The 14931-nt window shown below is 52.0% G+C and overlaps 1 protein-coding gene across 19 annotated transcripts in view; it reads right to left on the minus strand.

Moving 5' to 3' along the window:
- The window catches only part of LOC135977977 (uncharacterized), a 143872-nt gene that overhangs the window by 112718 nt on the left and 16223 nt on the right, over positions 1 to 14931 (minus strand). For 18 of the 19 annotated variants that reach the window (XR_010595408.1, XR_010595412.1, XR_010595403.1 and 15 more), the window contains exon 6: positions 13613 to 13755. Coding sequence is in view for 1 of the 19 variants with exons in the window: in XM_065579097.1 (XP_065435169.1) it covers positions 13620 to 13755 (136 nt within the window). In the remaining 18 variants the exon portion in view is untranslated. Of the gene's footprint in view, positions 1 to 12393; positions 12497 to 13612; positions 13756 to 14931 lie in introns of those variants that run through there. The other variant, XM_065579097.1, reaches the window with a different exon arrangement.

Here is a 14931-nt window from a genome sequence, read left to right on the forward strand (position 1 = left end):
TTTGTTTTCTTGTGCACAAGAAAGAACGCTGTCGGACTGATGAGCGTCAACTGTAGGGATTCGGACAGCTCCGTTTGTTGTGTCCGAATTCCTGGTCTTGTGTCTCTTTGGTGATAAAGAGAGGAGATTCCTCGGGCTACGTTGGAAGAGACTGAGGTGGCGGTCCTTTCTAAAATGTGTTCATGTTGAGATGTTGTAGGTAGATGCGGTGGTATTCAGAGCCGGCAGGTGGGTGCACCTAACCCTACTAACAGGACCGCGTCACAAGTAAAAGGGGTCTTTTCTGGTAAAGGTAGGGGGCACAAAGTTGTCATTTTCTTGGTGGGGTAGGAGGTAAGTCGGGAAGGGTGTCGCTGAGGGACGGAGGATTGATTGGAAAGGGGACACTCAGCAGGATCCCTCCCTTACCTGTTCATTTCCAGATCTTTTCACATTCAGGACTCCCCCACCCTCATTGTGTAACGGAGGTGTATTATATTAAAGAAAGGGTGACTGCCCTGTAATCAGGGTTCAGGTCGCTTTCCCTTTTCTCCTCTCTGCATCGGCCCTCTTCACGCCAAGGTCCAAAGTGAGCTCCCTCTAACTAGGGTGTGGGTCTTTCCCTGCCTTTCACAAGGTAACACTGCCATTTGGAAGATAGTTCTAGAAACCAGCCTCTTGAGAGGGTTCAGGGTTTGCCCTACTAGCTGTCCCGTGCCCTCCTCACTCACGCACTCAGCCAAGTCAAAGCCCGCGTCCTCTGCATCCACCTGGACCCGCCTTCTGCCGCAAGCTCTCCTGCGCTCTGAAAGAGATCGGTGCCGAAAAGTAGGCATTAGGGTAATTTCCGGCAGGGCCGAGTACCTTGCCAATGTCATCTGAATCTACCTTGTACACGTGCTCTCTACTGAGCCACAGCTAACCCGCTTCACCTCTCTCTTTCTAGCAACTCAAAGGACAAAATGGACAAGACGACACAAGCACCAAAGAAACTGCAGGAAAAGGGAAGAAAAAGCCACGGCCAACGGCTGCACACACCGCACACACAGCACACACCGCACCCCTGTACCGAGGGATCGGGTTCGACACTTCTCCTCACAGGCTTAATCCCCCTTCAGCTACCCGGTAAAAGGACCTCCCCGTAAACAAGGATCACGGTCCATTCCTTGCTAACCAAAATGCTTTATGGGTCCCTTCCATAGCTGAGGCGGAGCGAACCCCCTTTAAAAAGGGTTGAGGTCTCTGTGGGTTTGAGCTCCTTAGGACCTAGCCTTTAAAATGCCCCGGGCCGTTGACCTCTCCCTGTCAGAAGGGTGCAGGTCTCCCCTTTCTAACTCCTCTTGGGCTGTTGGCACTCGCTGGGCAACGAGACCACCCACTTCCGAGGGAACGGAGGTCTCTCTTTAACAGCGCTTTTCGCTCTGGCCCATTGGAAGGCCCCTGGCTTAAGGACCACCCTGTAAGGAGGGTTTCGGTCTCCTTTGCCATGCAAATTAAGCCACAGGTCACTTTGACACGCCCGGCAAAATGACTGCCCTGTAACCAGGGTGTAAGGTCTTATACCTCTCACGCTTAAGCTAGGGGAGCCTTTCTGTGCCTGTGGCTTAGCGACTCCCCCCGACCCTCCACCACTTGAGAAGAGTTAAACTTCTGTTTCTCTTAGTCACAGTAAATTCCCACAGAATGATTTCTACTTGGCTTTTTTGAGATTTGAAGTGAAATCTTATTTGGGACCTATCCCGGTCAGATGGAACATGGTGTGGCGAAGGGGCGGCTGTAAGGGGATGGAGGAGGCCGTGGAAAATTCGCCCCTTTTCTCAAAAAAGCTAAGAAATGGCACAACCAAGCAAACGTCACAAAGTCTGGAAATGAACAGGGGAGGTGGGGGGCTCCTTTCGGACCCTCACTTCCGTGTAATCCTTCCTCAAGTCCTTTTGCCCTGCCCAATTTACACCGCTCAACCAACCACAACTTTCCCCTTTGTTTTCTTGTGCACAAGAAAGAACGCTGTCGGACTGACGAGCGTTAACTGTAGGGATTCGGACAGCTCCGTTTGTTGTGTCCGAATTCCTGGCCTTGTGTCTCTTTGGTGATAAAGAGAGGAGTTTCCTCGGGCTACGTTGGAAGAGACTGAGGTGGCGGTCCTTTCTGAAATGTGTTCATGTTGAGATGTTGTAGGTAGATGCGGTGGTATCAGAGCCGGCAGGTGGGTGCACCTAACCCTATTAACAGGACCACGTCACAAGTAAAAGGGGTCTTTTCTGGTAAAGGTAGGGGGCACAAAGTTGTCATTTTCTTGGTGGGGTAGGAGGTAAGTCGGGAAGGGTGTCGCTGAGGGAAGGAGGATTGATTGGAAAGGGGACACTCAGCAGGATCCCTCCCTTACCTGTTCATTTCCAGATCTTTTCACATTCAGGACTCCCCCACCCTCATTGTGTAACGGAGGTGTATTATATTAAAGAAAGGGTGACTGCCCTGTAATCAGGGTTCAGGTCGCTTTCCCTTTTCTCCTCTCTGCATCGGCCCTCTTCACGCCAAGGTCCAAAGTGAGCTCCCTCTAACTAGGGTGTGGGTCTTTCCCTGCCTTTCACAAGGTAACACTGCCATTTGGAAGATAGTTCTAGAAACCAGCCTCTTGAGAGGGTTCAGGGTTTGCCCTACTAGCTGTCCCGTGCCCTCCTCACTCACGCACTCAGCCAAGTCAAAGCCCGCGTGCTCTGCATCCACCTGGACCCGCCTTCTGCCGCAAGCTCTCCTGCGCTCTGAAAGAGATCGGTGCCGAAAAGTAGGAATTAGGGTAATTTCCGGCAGGGCCGAGTACCTTGCCAATGTCATCTGAATCTACCTTGTACACGTGCTCTCTACTGAGCCACAGCTAACCCGCTTCACCTCTCTCTTTCTAGCAACTCAAAGGACAAAATGGACAAGACGACACAAGCACCAAAGAAACTGCAGAAAAAGGGAAGAAAAAGCCACGGCCAACGGCTGCACACACCGCACACACAGCACACACCGCACCCCTGTACCGAGGGATCGGGTTCGACACTTCTCCTCACAGGCTTAATCCCCCTTCAGCTGCCCGGTAAAAGGACCTCCCTGTAAACAAGGATCACGGTCCATTCCTTGCCAACCAAAATGCTTTATGGGTCCCTTCAATAGCTGAGGAGGAGCGAGCCCCCTTTAAAACGGGTTGAGGTCTCTGTGAGTTTCAGCTCCTTAGGACCTAGCCTTTAAAATGCCCCGGGCCGTTGACCTCTCCCTGTCAGAAGGGTGCAGGTCTCCCCTTTCTAACTCCTCTTGGGCTGTTGGCACTCGCTGGGCAACGAGACCACCCACTTCCGAGGGAACGGAGGTCTCTCCTTTACAGCGCTTTTCGCTCTGGCCCATTGGAAGGCCCCTGGCTTAAGGACCACCCTGTAAGGAGGGTTTCGGTCTCCTTTGCCATGCAAATTAACAGGTCACTTTGACACGCCCGGCAAAATGACTGCCCTGTAACCAGGGTGTAAGGTCTTATACCTCTCACGCTTAAGCTAGGGGAGCCTTTCTGTGCCTGTGGCTTAGCGACTCCCCCCGACCCTCCACCACTTGAGAAGAGTTAAACTTCTGTTTCTCTTAGTCACAGCAAATTCCTACAGAATGATTTCTACTTGGCTTCTTTGAGATTTGAAGTGAAATCTTATTTGGGACCTATCCCGGTCAGATGGAACATGGTGTGGCGAAGGGGCGGCTGTAAGGGGATGGCGGAGGCCGTGGAAAATTCGCCCCTTTTCTCAAAAAAGCCAAGAAATGGCCCAGCCAAGCAAACGTCACAAAGTCTGGAAATGAACAGGGGAGGTGGGGGGCTCCTTTCGGACCCTCACTTCCGTGTAATCCTTCCTCAAGTCCTTTTGCCCTGCCCAATTTACACCGCTCAACCAACCACAACTTTCACCCTTTGTTTTCTTGTGCACAAGAAAGAACGCTGTCGGACTGACGAGCGTCAACTGTAGGGATTCGGACAGCTCCGTTTGTTGTGTCCGAATTCCTGGCCTTGTGTCTCTTTGGTGATAAAGAGAGGAGATTCCTCGGGCTACGTTGGAAGAGATTGAGGTGGCGGTCCTTTCTGAAATGTGTTCATGTTGAGATGTTGTAGGTAGATGCGGTGGTATTCAGAGCCGGCACGTGGGTGCACCTAACCCTACTAACAGGACCGCGTCACAAGTAAAAGGGGTCTTTTCTGGTAAAGGTAGGGGGCACAAAGTTGTCATTTTCTTGGTGGGTTAGGAGGTAAGTCGGGAAGGGTGTCGTTGAGGGACTGAGGATTGATTGGAAAGGGGACACTCAGCAGGATCCCTCCCTTACCTGTTCATTTCCAGATCTTTTCACATTCAGGACTCCCCCCACCCTCATTGTGTAAAGGAGGTGTATTATATTAAAGAAAGGGTGACTGCCCTGTAATCAGGGTTCAGGTCGCTTTCCCTTTTCTCCTCTCTGCATCGGCCCTCTTCACGCCAAGGTCCAAAGTGAGCTCCCTCTAACTAGGGTGTGGGTCTTTCCCTGCCTTTCACAAGGTAACACTGCCATTTGGAAGATAGTTCTAGAAACCAGCCTCTTGAGAGGGTTCAGGGTTTGCCCTACTAGCTGTCCCGTGCCCTCCTCACTCACGCACTCAGCCAAGTCAAAGCCCGCGTCCTCTGCATCCACCTGGACCCGCCTTCTGCCGCAAGCTCTCCTGCGCTCTGAAAGAGATCGGTGCCGAAAAGTAGGCATTAGGGTAATTTCCGGCAGGGCCGAGTACCTTGCCAATGTCATCTGAATCTACCTTGTACACGTGCTCTCTACTGAGCCACAGCTAACCCGCTTCACCTCTCTCTTTCTAGCAACTCAAAGGACAAAATGGACAAGACGACACAAGCACCAAAGAAACTGCAGGAAAAGGGAAGAAAAAGCCACGGCCAACGGCTGCACACACCGCACACACAGCACACACCGCACCCCTGTACCGAGGGATCGGGTTCGACACTTCTCCTCACAGGCTTAATCCCCCTTCAGCTGCCCAGTAAAAGGACCTCCCTGTAAACAAGGATCACGGTCCATTCCTTGCCAACCAAAATGCTTTATGGGTCCCTTCCATAGCTGAGGAGGAGCGAGCCCCCTTTAAAACGGGTTGAGGTCTCTGTGGGATGGAGCTCCTTAGGACCTAGCCTTTAAAATGCCCCGGGCCGTTGACCTCTCCCTGTCAGAAGGGTGCAGGTCTCCCCTTTCTAACTCCTCTTGGGCCGTTGGCACTCGCTGGGCAACGAGACCACCCACTTCCAAGGGAACGGAGGTCTCTACTTTACAGCGCTTTTCGCTCTGGCCCTTTGGAAGGCCCCTGGCTTAAGGACCACCCTGTAAGGAGGGTTTCGGTCTCCTTTGCCATGCAAATTAAGCCACAGGTCACTTTGACACGCCCGGCAAAATGACTGCCCTGTAACCAGGGTGTAAGGTCTTATACCTCTCACGCTTAAGCTAGGGGAGCCTTTCTGTGCCTGTGGCTTAGCGACTCCCCCCGACCCTCCACCACTTGAGAAGAGTTGAACTTCTGTTTCTCTTAGTCACAGTAAATTCCCACAGAATGATTTCTACTTGGCTTTTTTGAGATTTGAAGTGAAATCTTATATGGGACCTATCCCGGTCAGATGGAACATGGTGTGGCGAAGGGGCGGCAGTAAGGGGATGGCGGAGGCCGTGGAAAATTCGCCCCTTTTCTCAAAAAAGCCAAGAAATGGCCCAACCAAGCAAACGTCACAAAGTCTGGAAATGAACAGGGGAGGTGGGGGGCTCCTTTCGGACCCTCACTTCCGTGTAATCCTTCCTCAAGTCCTTTTGCCCTGCCCAATTTACACCGCTCAACCAACCACAACTTTCCCCTTTGTTTTCTTGTGCACAAGAAAGAACGCCGTCGGACTGACGAGCGTCAACTGTAGGGATTCGGACAGCTCCGTTAGTTGTGTCCGAATTCCCGGCCTTGTGTCTCTTTGGTGATAAAGAGAGGAGATTCCTCGGGCTACGTTGGAAGAGACTGAGGTGGCGGTCCTTTCTGAAATGTGTTCATGTTGAGATGTTGTAGGTAGATGCGGTGGTATTCAGAGCCGGCACGTGGGTGCACCTAACCCTACTAACAGGACCGCGTCACAAGTAAAAGGGGTCTTTTCTGGTAAAGGTAGGGGGCACAAAGTTGTCATTTTCTTGGTGGGGTAGGAGGTAAGTCGGGAAGGGTGTCGCTGAGGGACGGAGGATTGATTGGAAAGGGGACACTATGCAGGATCCCTCCCTTACCTGTTCATTTCCAGATCTTTTCACATTCAGGACTCCCCCCACCCTCATTGTGTAAAGGAGGTGTATTATATTAAAGAAAGGGTGACTGCCCTGTAATCAGGGTTCAGGTCGCTTTCCCTTTTCTCCTCTCTGCATCGGCCCTCTTCACGCCAAGGTCCAAAGTGAGCTCCCTCTAACTAGGGTGTGGGTCTTTCCCTGCCTTTCACAAGGTAACACTGCCATTTGGAAGATAGTTCTAGAAACCAGCCTCTTGAGAGGGTTCAGGGTTTGCCCTACTAGCTGTCCCGTGCCCTCCTCACTCACGCACTCAGCCAAGTCAAAGCCCGCGTCCTCTGCATCCACCTGGACCCGCCTTCTGCCGCAAGCTCTCCTGCGCTCTGAAAGAGATCGGTGCCGAAAAGTAGGCATTAGGGTAATTTCCGGCAGGGCCGAGTACCTTGCCAATGTCATCTGAATCTACCTTGTACACGTGCTCTCTACTGAGCCACAGCTAACCCGCTTCACCTCTCTCTTTCTAGCAACTCAAAGGACAAAATGGACAAGACGACACAAGCACCAAAGAAACTGCAGGAAAAGGGAAGAAAAAGCCACGGCCAACGGCTGCACACACCGCACACACCGCACCCCTGTACCGAGGGATCGGGTTCGACACTTCTCCTCACAGGCTTAATCCCCCTTCAGGTGCCCGGTAAAAGGACCTCCCTGTAAACAAGGATCACGGTCCATTCCTTGCCAACCAAAATGCTTTATGGGTCCCTTCCATAGCTGAGGAGGAGCGAGCCCCCTTTAAAACGGGTTGAGGTCTCTGTGGGTTTCAGCTCCTTAGGACCTAGCCTTTAAAATGCCCCGGGCCGTTGACCTCTCCCTGTCAGAAGGGTGCAGGTCTCCCCTTTCTAACTCCTCTTGGGCCGTTGGCACTCGCTGGACAACGAGACCACCCACTTCCGAGGGAACGGAGGTCTCTCCTTTACAGCGCTTTTCGCTCTGGCCCATTGGAAGGCCCCTGGCTTAAGGACCACCCTGTAAGGAGGGTTTCGGTCTCCTTTGCCATGCAAATTAACAGGTCACTTTGACACGCCCGGCAAAATGACTGCCCTGTAACCAGGGTGTAAGGTCTTATACCTCTCACGCTTAAGCTAGGGGAGCCTTTCTGTGCCTGTGGCTTAGCGACTCCCCCCGACCCTCCACCACTTGAGAAGAGTTGAACTTCTGTTTCTCTTAGTCACAGTAAATTCCCACAGAATGATTTCTACTTGGCTTTTTTGAGATTTGAAGTGAAATCTTATTTGGGACCTATCCCGGTCAGATGGAACATGGTGTGGCGAAGGGGCGGCTGTAATGGGATGGCGGAGGCCGTGGAAAATTCGCCCCTTTTCTCAAAAAAGCCAAGAAATGGCCCAGCCAAGCAAACGTCACAAAGTCTGGAAATGAACAGGGGAGGTGGGGGGCTCCTTTCGGACCCTCACTTCCGTGTAATCCTTCCTCAAGTCCTTTTGCCCTGCCCAATTTACACCGCTCAACCAACCACAACTTTCACCCTTTGTTTTCTTGTGCACAAGAAAGAACGCTGTCGGACTGACGAGCGTCAACTGTAGGGATTCGGACAGCTCCGTTAGTTGTGTCCGAATTCCTGGCCTTGTGTCTCTTTGGTGATAAAGAGAGGAGATTCCTCGGGCTACGTTGGAAGAGATTGAGGTGGCGGTCCTTTCTGAAATGTGTTCATGTTGAGATGTTGTAGGTAGATGCGGTGGTATTCAGAGCCGGCACGTGGGTGCACCTAACCCTACTAACAGGACCGCGTCACAAGTAAAAGGGGTCTTTTCTGGTAAAGGTAGGGGGCACAAAGTTGTCATTTTCTTGGTGGGTTAGGAGGTAAGTCGGGAAGGGTGTCGTTGAGGGACTGAGGATTGATTGGAAAGGGGACACTCAGCAGGATCCCTCCCTTACCTGTTCATTTCCAGATCTTTTCACATTCAGGACTCCCCCCACCCTCATTGTGTAAAGGAGGTGTATTATATTAAAGAAAGGGTGACTGCCCTGTAATCAGGGTTCAGGTCGCTTTCCCTTTTCTCCTCTCTGCATCGGCCCTCTTCACGCCAAGGTCCAAAGTGAGCTCCCTCTAACTAGGGTGTGGGTCTTTCCCTGCCTTTCACAAGGTAACACTGCCATTTGGAAGATAGTTCTGGAAACCAGCCTCTTGAGAGGGTTCAGGGTTTGCCCTACTAGCTGTCCCGTGCCCTCCTCACTCACGCACTCAGCCAAGTCAAAGCCCGCGTCCTCTGCATCCACCTGGACCCGCCTTCTGCCGCAAGCTCTCCTGCGCTCTGAAAGAGATCGGTGCCGAAAAGTAGGCATTAGGGTAATTTCCGGCAGGGCCGAGTACCTTGCCAATGTCATCTGAATCTACCTTGTACACGTGCTCTCTACTGAGCCACAGCTAACCCGCTTCACCTCTCTCTTTCTAGCAACTCAAAGGACAAAATGGACAAGACGACACAAGCACCAAAGAAACTGCAGGAAAAGGGAAGAAAAAGCCACGGCCAACGGCTGCACACACCGCACACACAGCACACACCGCACCCCTGTACCGAGGGATCGGGTTCGACACTTCTCCTCACAGGCTTAATCCCCCTTCAGCTGCCCAGTAAAAGGACCTCCCTGTAAACAAGGATCACGGTCCATTCCTTGCCAACCAAAATGCTTTATGGGTCCCTTCCATAGCTGAGGAGGAGCGAGCCCCCTTTAAAACGGGTTGAGGTCTCTGTGGGTTTCAGCTCCTTAGGACCTAGCCTTTAAAATGCCCCGGGCCGTTGACCTCTCCCTGTCAGAAGGGTGCAGGTCTCCCCTTTCTAACTCCTCTTGGGCCGTTGGCACTCGCTGGACAACGAGACCACCCACTTCCGAGGGAACGGAGGTCTCTCCTTTACAGCGCTTTTCGCTCTGGCCCATTGGAAGGCCCCTGGCTTAAGGACCACCCTGTAAGGAGGGTTTCGGTCTCCTTTGCCATGCAAATTAACAGGTCACTTTGACACGCCCGGCAAAATGACTGCCCTGTAACCAGGGTGTAAGGTCTTATACCTCTCACACTTAAGCTAGGGGAGCCTTTCTGTGCCTGTGGCTTAGCGACTCCCCCCGACCCTCCACCACTTGAGAAGAGTTGAACTTCTGTTTCTCTTAGTCACAGTAAATTCCCACAGAATGATTTCTACTTGGCTTTTTTGAGATTTGAAGTGAAATCTTATTTGGGACCTATCCCGGTCAGATGGAACATGGTGTGGCGAAGGGGCGGCTGTAATGGGATGGCGGAGGCCGTGGAAAATTCGCCCCTTTTCTCAAAAAAGCCAAGAAATGGCCCAGCCAAGCAAACGTCACAAAGTCTGGAAATGAACAGGGGAGGTGGGGGGCTCCTTTCGGACCCTCACTTCCGTGTAATCCTTCCTCAAGTCCTTTTGCCCTGCCCAATTTACACCGCTCAACCAACCACAACTTTCACCCTTTGTTTTCTTGTGCACAAGAAAGAACGCTGTCGGACTGACGAGCGTCAACTGTAGGGATTCGGACAGCTCCGTTTGTTGTGTCCGAATTCCTGGCCTTGTGTCTCTTTGGTGATAAAGAGAGGAGATTCCTCGGGCTACGTTGGAAGAGATTGAGGTGGCGGTCCTTTCTGAAATGTGTTCATGTTGAGATGTTGTAGGTAGATGCGGTGGTATTCAGAGCCGGCACGTGGGTGCACCTAACCCTACTAACAGGACCGCGTCACAAGTAAAAGGGGTCTTTTCTGGTAAAGGTAGGGGGCACAAAGTTGTCATTTTCTTGGTGGGTTAGGAGGTAAGTCGGGAAGGGTGTCGTTGAGGGACTGAGGATTGATTGGAAAGGGGACACTCAGCAGGATCCCTCCCTTACCTGTTCATTTCCAGATCTTTTCACATTCAGGACTCCCCCCACCCTCATTGTGTAAAGGAGGTGTATTATATTAAAGAAAGGGTGACTGCCCTGTAATCAGGGTTCAGGTCGCTTTCCCTTTTCTCCTCTCTGCATCGGCCCTCTTCACGCCAAGGTCCAAAGTGAGCTCCCTCTAACTAGGGTGTGGGTCTTTCCCTGCCTTTCACAAGGTAACACTGCCATTTGGAAGATAGTTCTAGAAACCAGCCTCTTGAGAGGGTTCAGGGTTTGCCCTACTAGCTGTCCCGTGCCCTCCTCACTCACGCACTCAGCCAAGTCAAAGCCCGCGTCCTCTGCATCCACCTGGACCCGCCTTCTGCCGCAAGCTCTCCTGCGCTCTGAAAGAGATCGGTGCCGAAAAGTAGGCATTAGGGTAATTTCCGGCAGGGCCGAGTACCTTGCCAATGTCATCTGAATCTACCTTGTACACGTGCTCTCTACTGAGCCACAGCTAACCCGCTTCACCTCTCTCTTTCTAGCAACTCAAAGGACAAAATGGACAAGACGACACAAGCACCAAAGAAACTGCAGGAAAAGGGAAGAAAAAGCCACGGCCAACGGCTGCACACACCGCACCCCTGTACCGAGGGATCGGGTTCGACACTTCTCCTCACAGGCTTAATCCCCCTTCAGCTGCCCGGTAAAAGGACCTCCCTGTAAACAAGGATCACGGTCCATTCCTTGCCAACCAAAATGCTTTATGGGTCCCTTCCATAGCTGAGGAGGAGCGAGCCCCCTTTAAAACGGGTTGAGGTCTCTGTGGGTTGGAGCTCCTTAGGACCTAGCCTTTAAAATGCCCGGGGCCGTTGACCTCTCCCTGTCAGAAGGGTGCAGGTCTCCCCTTTCTAACTCCTCTTGGGCCGTTGGCACTCGCTGGGCAACGAGACCACCCACTTCCGAGGGAACGGAGGTCTCTCCTTTACAGCGCTTTTCGCTCTGGCCCATTGGAAGGCCCCTGGCTTAAGGACCACCCTGTAAGGAGGGTTTCGGTCTCCTTTGCCATGCAAATTAACAGGTCACTTTGACACGCCCGGCAAAATGACTGCCCTGTAACCAGGGTGTAAGGTCTTATACCTCTCACGCTTAAGCTAGGGGAGCCTTTCTGTGCCTGTGGCTTAGCGACTCCCCCCGACCCTCCACCACTTGAGAAGAGTTGAACTTCTGTTTCTCTTAGTCACAATAAATTCCCACAGAATGATTTCTACTTGGCTTTTTTGAGATTTGAAGTGAAATCTTATTTGGGACCTATCCCGGTCAGATGGAACATGGTGTGGCGAAGGGGCGGCTGTAAGGGGATGGAGGAGGCCGTGGAAAATTTGCCCCTTTTCTCAAAAAAGCCAAGAAATGGCCCAACCAAGCAAACGTCACAAAGTCTGGAAATGAACAGGGGAGGTGGGGGGCTCCTTTCGGACCCTCACTTCCGTTTAATCCTTCCTCAAGTCCTTTTGCCCTGCCCAATTTACACCGCTCAACCAACCACAACTTTCCCCTTTGTTTTCTTGTGCACAAGAAAGAACACTGTCGGACTGACGAGCGTTAACTGTAGGGATTCGGACAGCTCCGTTTGTTGTGTCCGAATTCCTGGCCTTGTGTCTCTTTGGTGATAAAGAGAGGAGATTCCTCGGGCTACGTTGGAAGAGACTGAGGTGGCGGTCCTTTCTGAAATGTGTTCATGTTGAGATGTTGTAGGTAGATGCGGTGGTATTCAGAGCCGGCACGTGGGTGCACCTAACCCTACTAACAGGACCGCGTCACAAGTAAAAGGGGTCTTTTCTGGTAAAGGTAGGGGGCACAAAGTTGTCATTTTCTTGGTGGGGTAGGAGGTAAGTCGGGAAGGGTGTCGCTGAGGGACGGAGGATTGATTGGAAAGGGGACACTCAGCAGGATCCCGCCCTTACCTGTTCATTTCCAGATCTTTTCACATTCAGGACTCCCCCCACCCTCATTGTGTAAAGGAGGTGTATTATATTAAAGAAAGGGTGACTGCCCTGTAATCAGGGTTCAGGTCGCTTTCCCTTTTCTCCTCTCTGCATCGGCCCTCTTCACGCCAAGGTCCAATGTGAGCTCCCTCTAACTAGGGTGTGGGTCTTTCCCTGCCTTTCACAAGGTAACACTGCCATTTGGAAGATAGTTCTAGAAACCAGCCTCTTGAGAGGGTTCAGGGTTTGCCCTACTAGCTGTCCCGTGCCCTCCTCACTCACGCACTCAGCCAAGTCAAAGCCCGCGTCCTCTGCATCCACCTGGACCCGCCTTCTGCCGCAAGCTCTCCTGCGCTCTGAAAGAGATCGGTGCCGAAAAGTAGGCATTAGGGTAATTTCCGGCAGGGCCGAGTACCTTGCCAATGTCATCTGAATCTACCTTGTACACGTGCTCTCTACTGAGCCACAGCTAACCCGCTTCACCTCTCTCTTTCTAGCAACTCAAAGGACAAAATGGACAAGACGACACAAGCACCAAAGAAACTGCAGGAAAAGGGAAGAAAAAGCCACGGCCAACGGCTGCACACACCGCACACACAGCACACACCGCACCCCTGTACCGAGGGATCGGGTTCGACACTTCTCCTCACAGGCTTAATCCCCCTTCAGGTGCCCGGTAAAAGGACCTCCCTGTAAACAAGGATCACGGTCCATTCCTTGCCAACCAAAATGCTTTATGGGTCCCTTCCATAGCTGAGGAGGAGCGAGTCCCCTTTAAAACGGGTTGAGGTCTCTGTGGGTTTCAGCTCCTTAGGACCTAGACTTTAAAATGCCCCGGGCCGTTGACCTCTCCCTGTCAGAAGGGTGCAGGTCTCCCCTTTCTAACTCCTCTTGGGCCGTTGGCACTCGCTGGGCAACGAGACCACCCACTTCCGAGGGAACGGAGGTCTCTCCTTTACAGCGCTTTTCGCTCTGGCCCATTGGAAGGCCCCTGGCTTAAGGACCACCCTGTAAGGAGGGTTTCGGTCTCCTTTGCCATGCAAATTAACAGGTCACTTTGACACGCCTGGCAAAATGACTGCCCTGTAACCAGGGTGTAAGGTCTTATACCTCTAAGTCGGGAAGGGTGTCGCTGAGGGACGGAGGATTGATTGGAAAGGGGACACTCAGCAGGATCCCTCCCTTACCTGTTCATTTCCAGATCTTTTCACATTCAGGACTCCTCCCCCGCCTTGTGTAAAGGAGGAATATTTTACTAACGAAAATGTGACTGCCCTGTAATCAGGGTTCAGGTCTCTTTCCCTTTTCTCCTCCCTGTATTGTCCCCCTTAACGGCACCCGACATAGTCACTCTGCAGAGTAGACTGTGGCCCCTCCGCATCCTTGATACCACAGAGCCCGTACCCAACGAGGAAGCACACGGCCTGTGAAGAAACTAGAGGGAGCACACATGAGGAATTCAAAGCACTGACCTCTCACTCAGAGCCAATTATCTGGGAGGCGGAAACCTGAGGACTGTTCATATCTGCTTAGAAGGATATCCAGGTTGCTCAGGTCCACTTGTGCCAGCTTCTCCTGTGGCTGGGGCTCCTGGCCAATTCCTCTGCAAGCGCAGCTGCAAAAGCCAAGCATGAGCCATCACTACACAAATCTCTATTGGTGTGTGAAATCTTGCCCTCATCCCTGCCTCCCTCTCCCATCCCATCTACATCAGCCCCACTGGATGAACAGAAACTGAGTGATCATTTCTCTCGTGGAGCAACAGTGACACCAGGTGGCCCACCAGGGGAATGCACAAAGCATTTTCCTTAGGCAGTAACAGTGACACCAGGTGGCCACTCGATGTAATAGCACAGAGCATTTCCCACATGAAGTAACAATGACACCATGTGGCCACTTTGGGTAATGCACAAAGCATTACCCTACTGGAGCAACAGTGACATCTGTAAACATTTCAGGGAGCTGGAGTGGCACCTGGTGGCCACTCGAGGTAATGCACAAAGTAGTTCCAAAGGGAGCAACAGTGACACTGGATGGCTAATCCAGGTAATTCACAAAGCATTTCAGGGAGCAAGACTGACTAGGTGGCCACAAGGGGTAATGCACAAAGAATTTCCCCCATTGATCAACAGTGACACTGTGTTGTCACCTGCAGTACCCTCAGAGTAATCCCTTAAGAAGCAGCAGTGACATTGGGCGGCCAGTTGGACGACTGCACAGAGCATTTCTTTCATGGAGCAACAGAGACACTACATGGCCAATCGGGGAAATGGTCGGAGCTTTTCCCCTGCGGAACAGCAGTGACGCCCGGTGGCCACTCAGTGTAATTGCACAGAACATTTCTCTCATGAAGCAAAAATGAGACTGTGTGGCCACCCCGGGTAATCACAGAGCATTTCCTTCATGAAGCAATATTGACACCGGGTGGACACTCTGTATAGTTGCACAGAGCATTTCGCAAATAAAGCAACAGTGACACTGGGTGGCTAATCCAGGTAATGCACAAAGCATTTCCCCCATGGAGCAACAGTGGCACTGGGTGGACACCTGGGGTAATGACAGGTTTCAGAGTAGCAGCCGTTTTAGTCTGTATCCACAAAAAGAAGAACAGGAGTACTGGTGGCACCTTAGAGACTAACAAATTTATTAGAGCATAAGCTTTCGTGGACTACAGCCCACTTCTTCGGATGCATCCGAAGAAGTGGGCTGTAGTCCACGAAAGCTTATGCTCTAATAAATTTGTTAGTCTCCAAGGTGCCACCAGTACTCCTGTTCTTCTTTTCACCTGGGG

This window comes from Chrysemys picta, unplaced genomic scaffold (genome assembly GCF_011386835.1).
Source record: "Chrysemys picta bellii isolate R12L10 unplaced genomic scaffold, ASM1138683v2 scaf90, whole genome shotgun sequence".
NCBI classification, from domain to species: domain Eukaryota; kingdom Metazoa; phylum Chordata; order Testudines; family Emydidae; genus Chrysemys; species Chrysemys picta.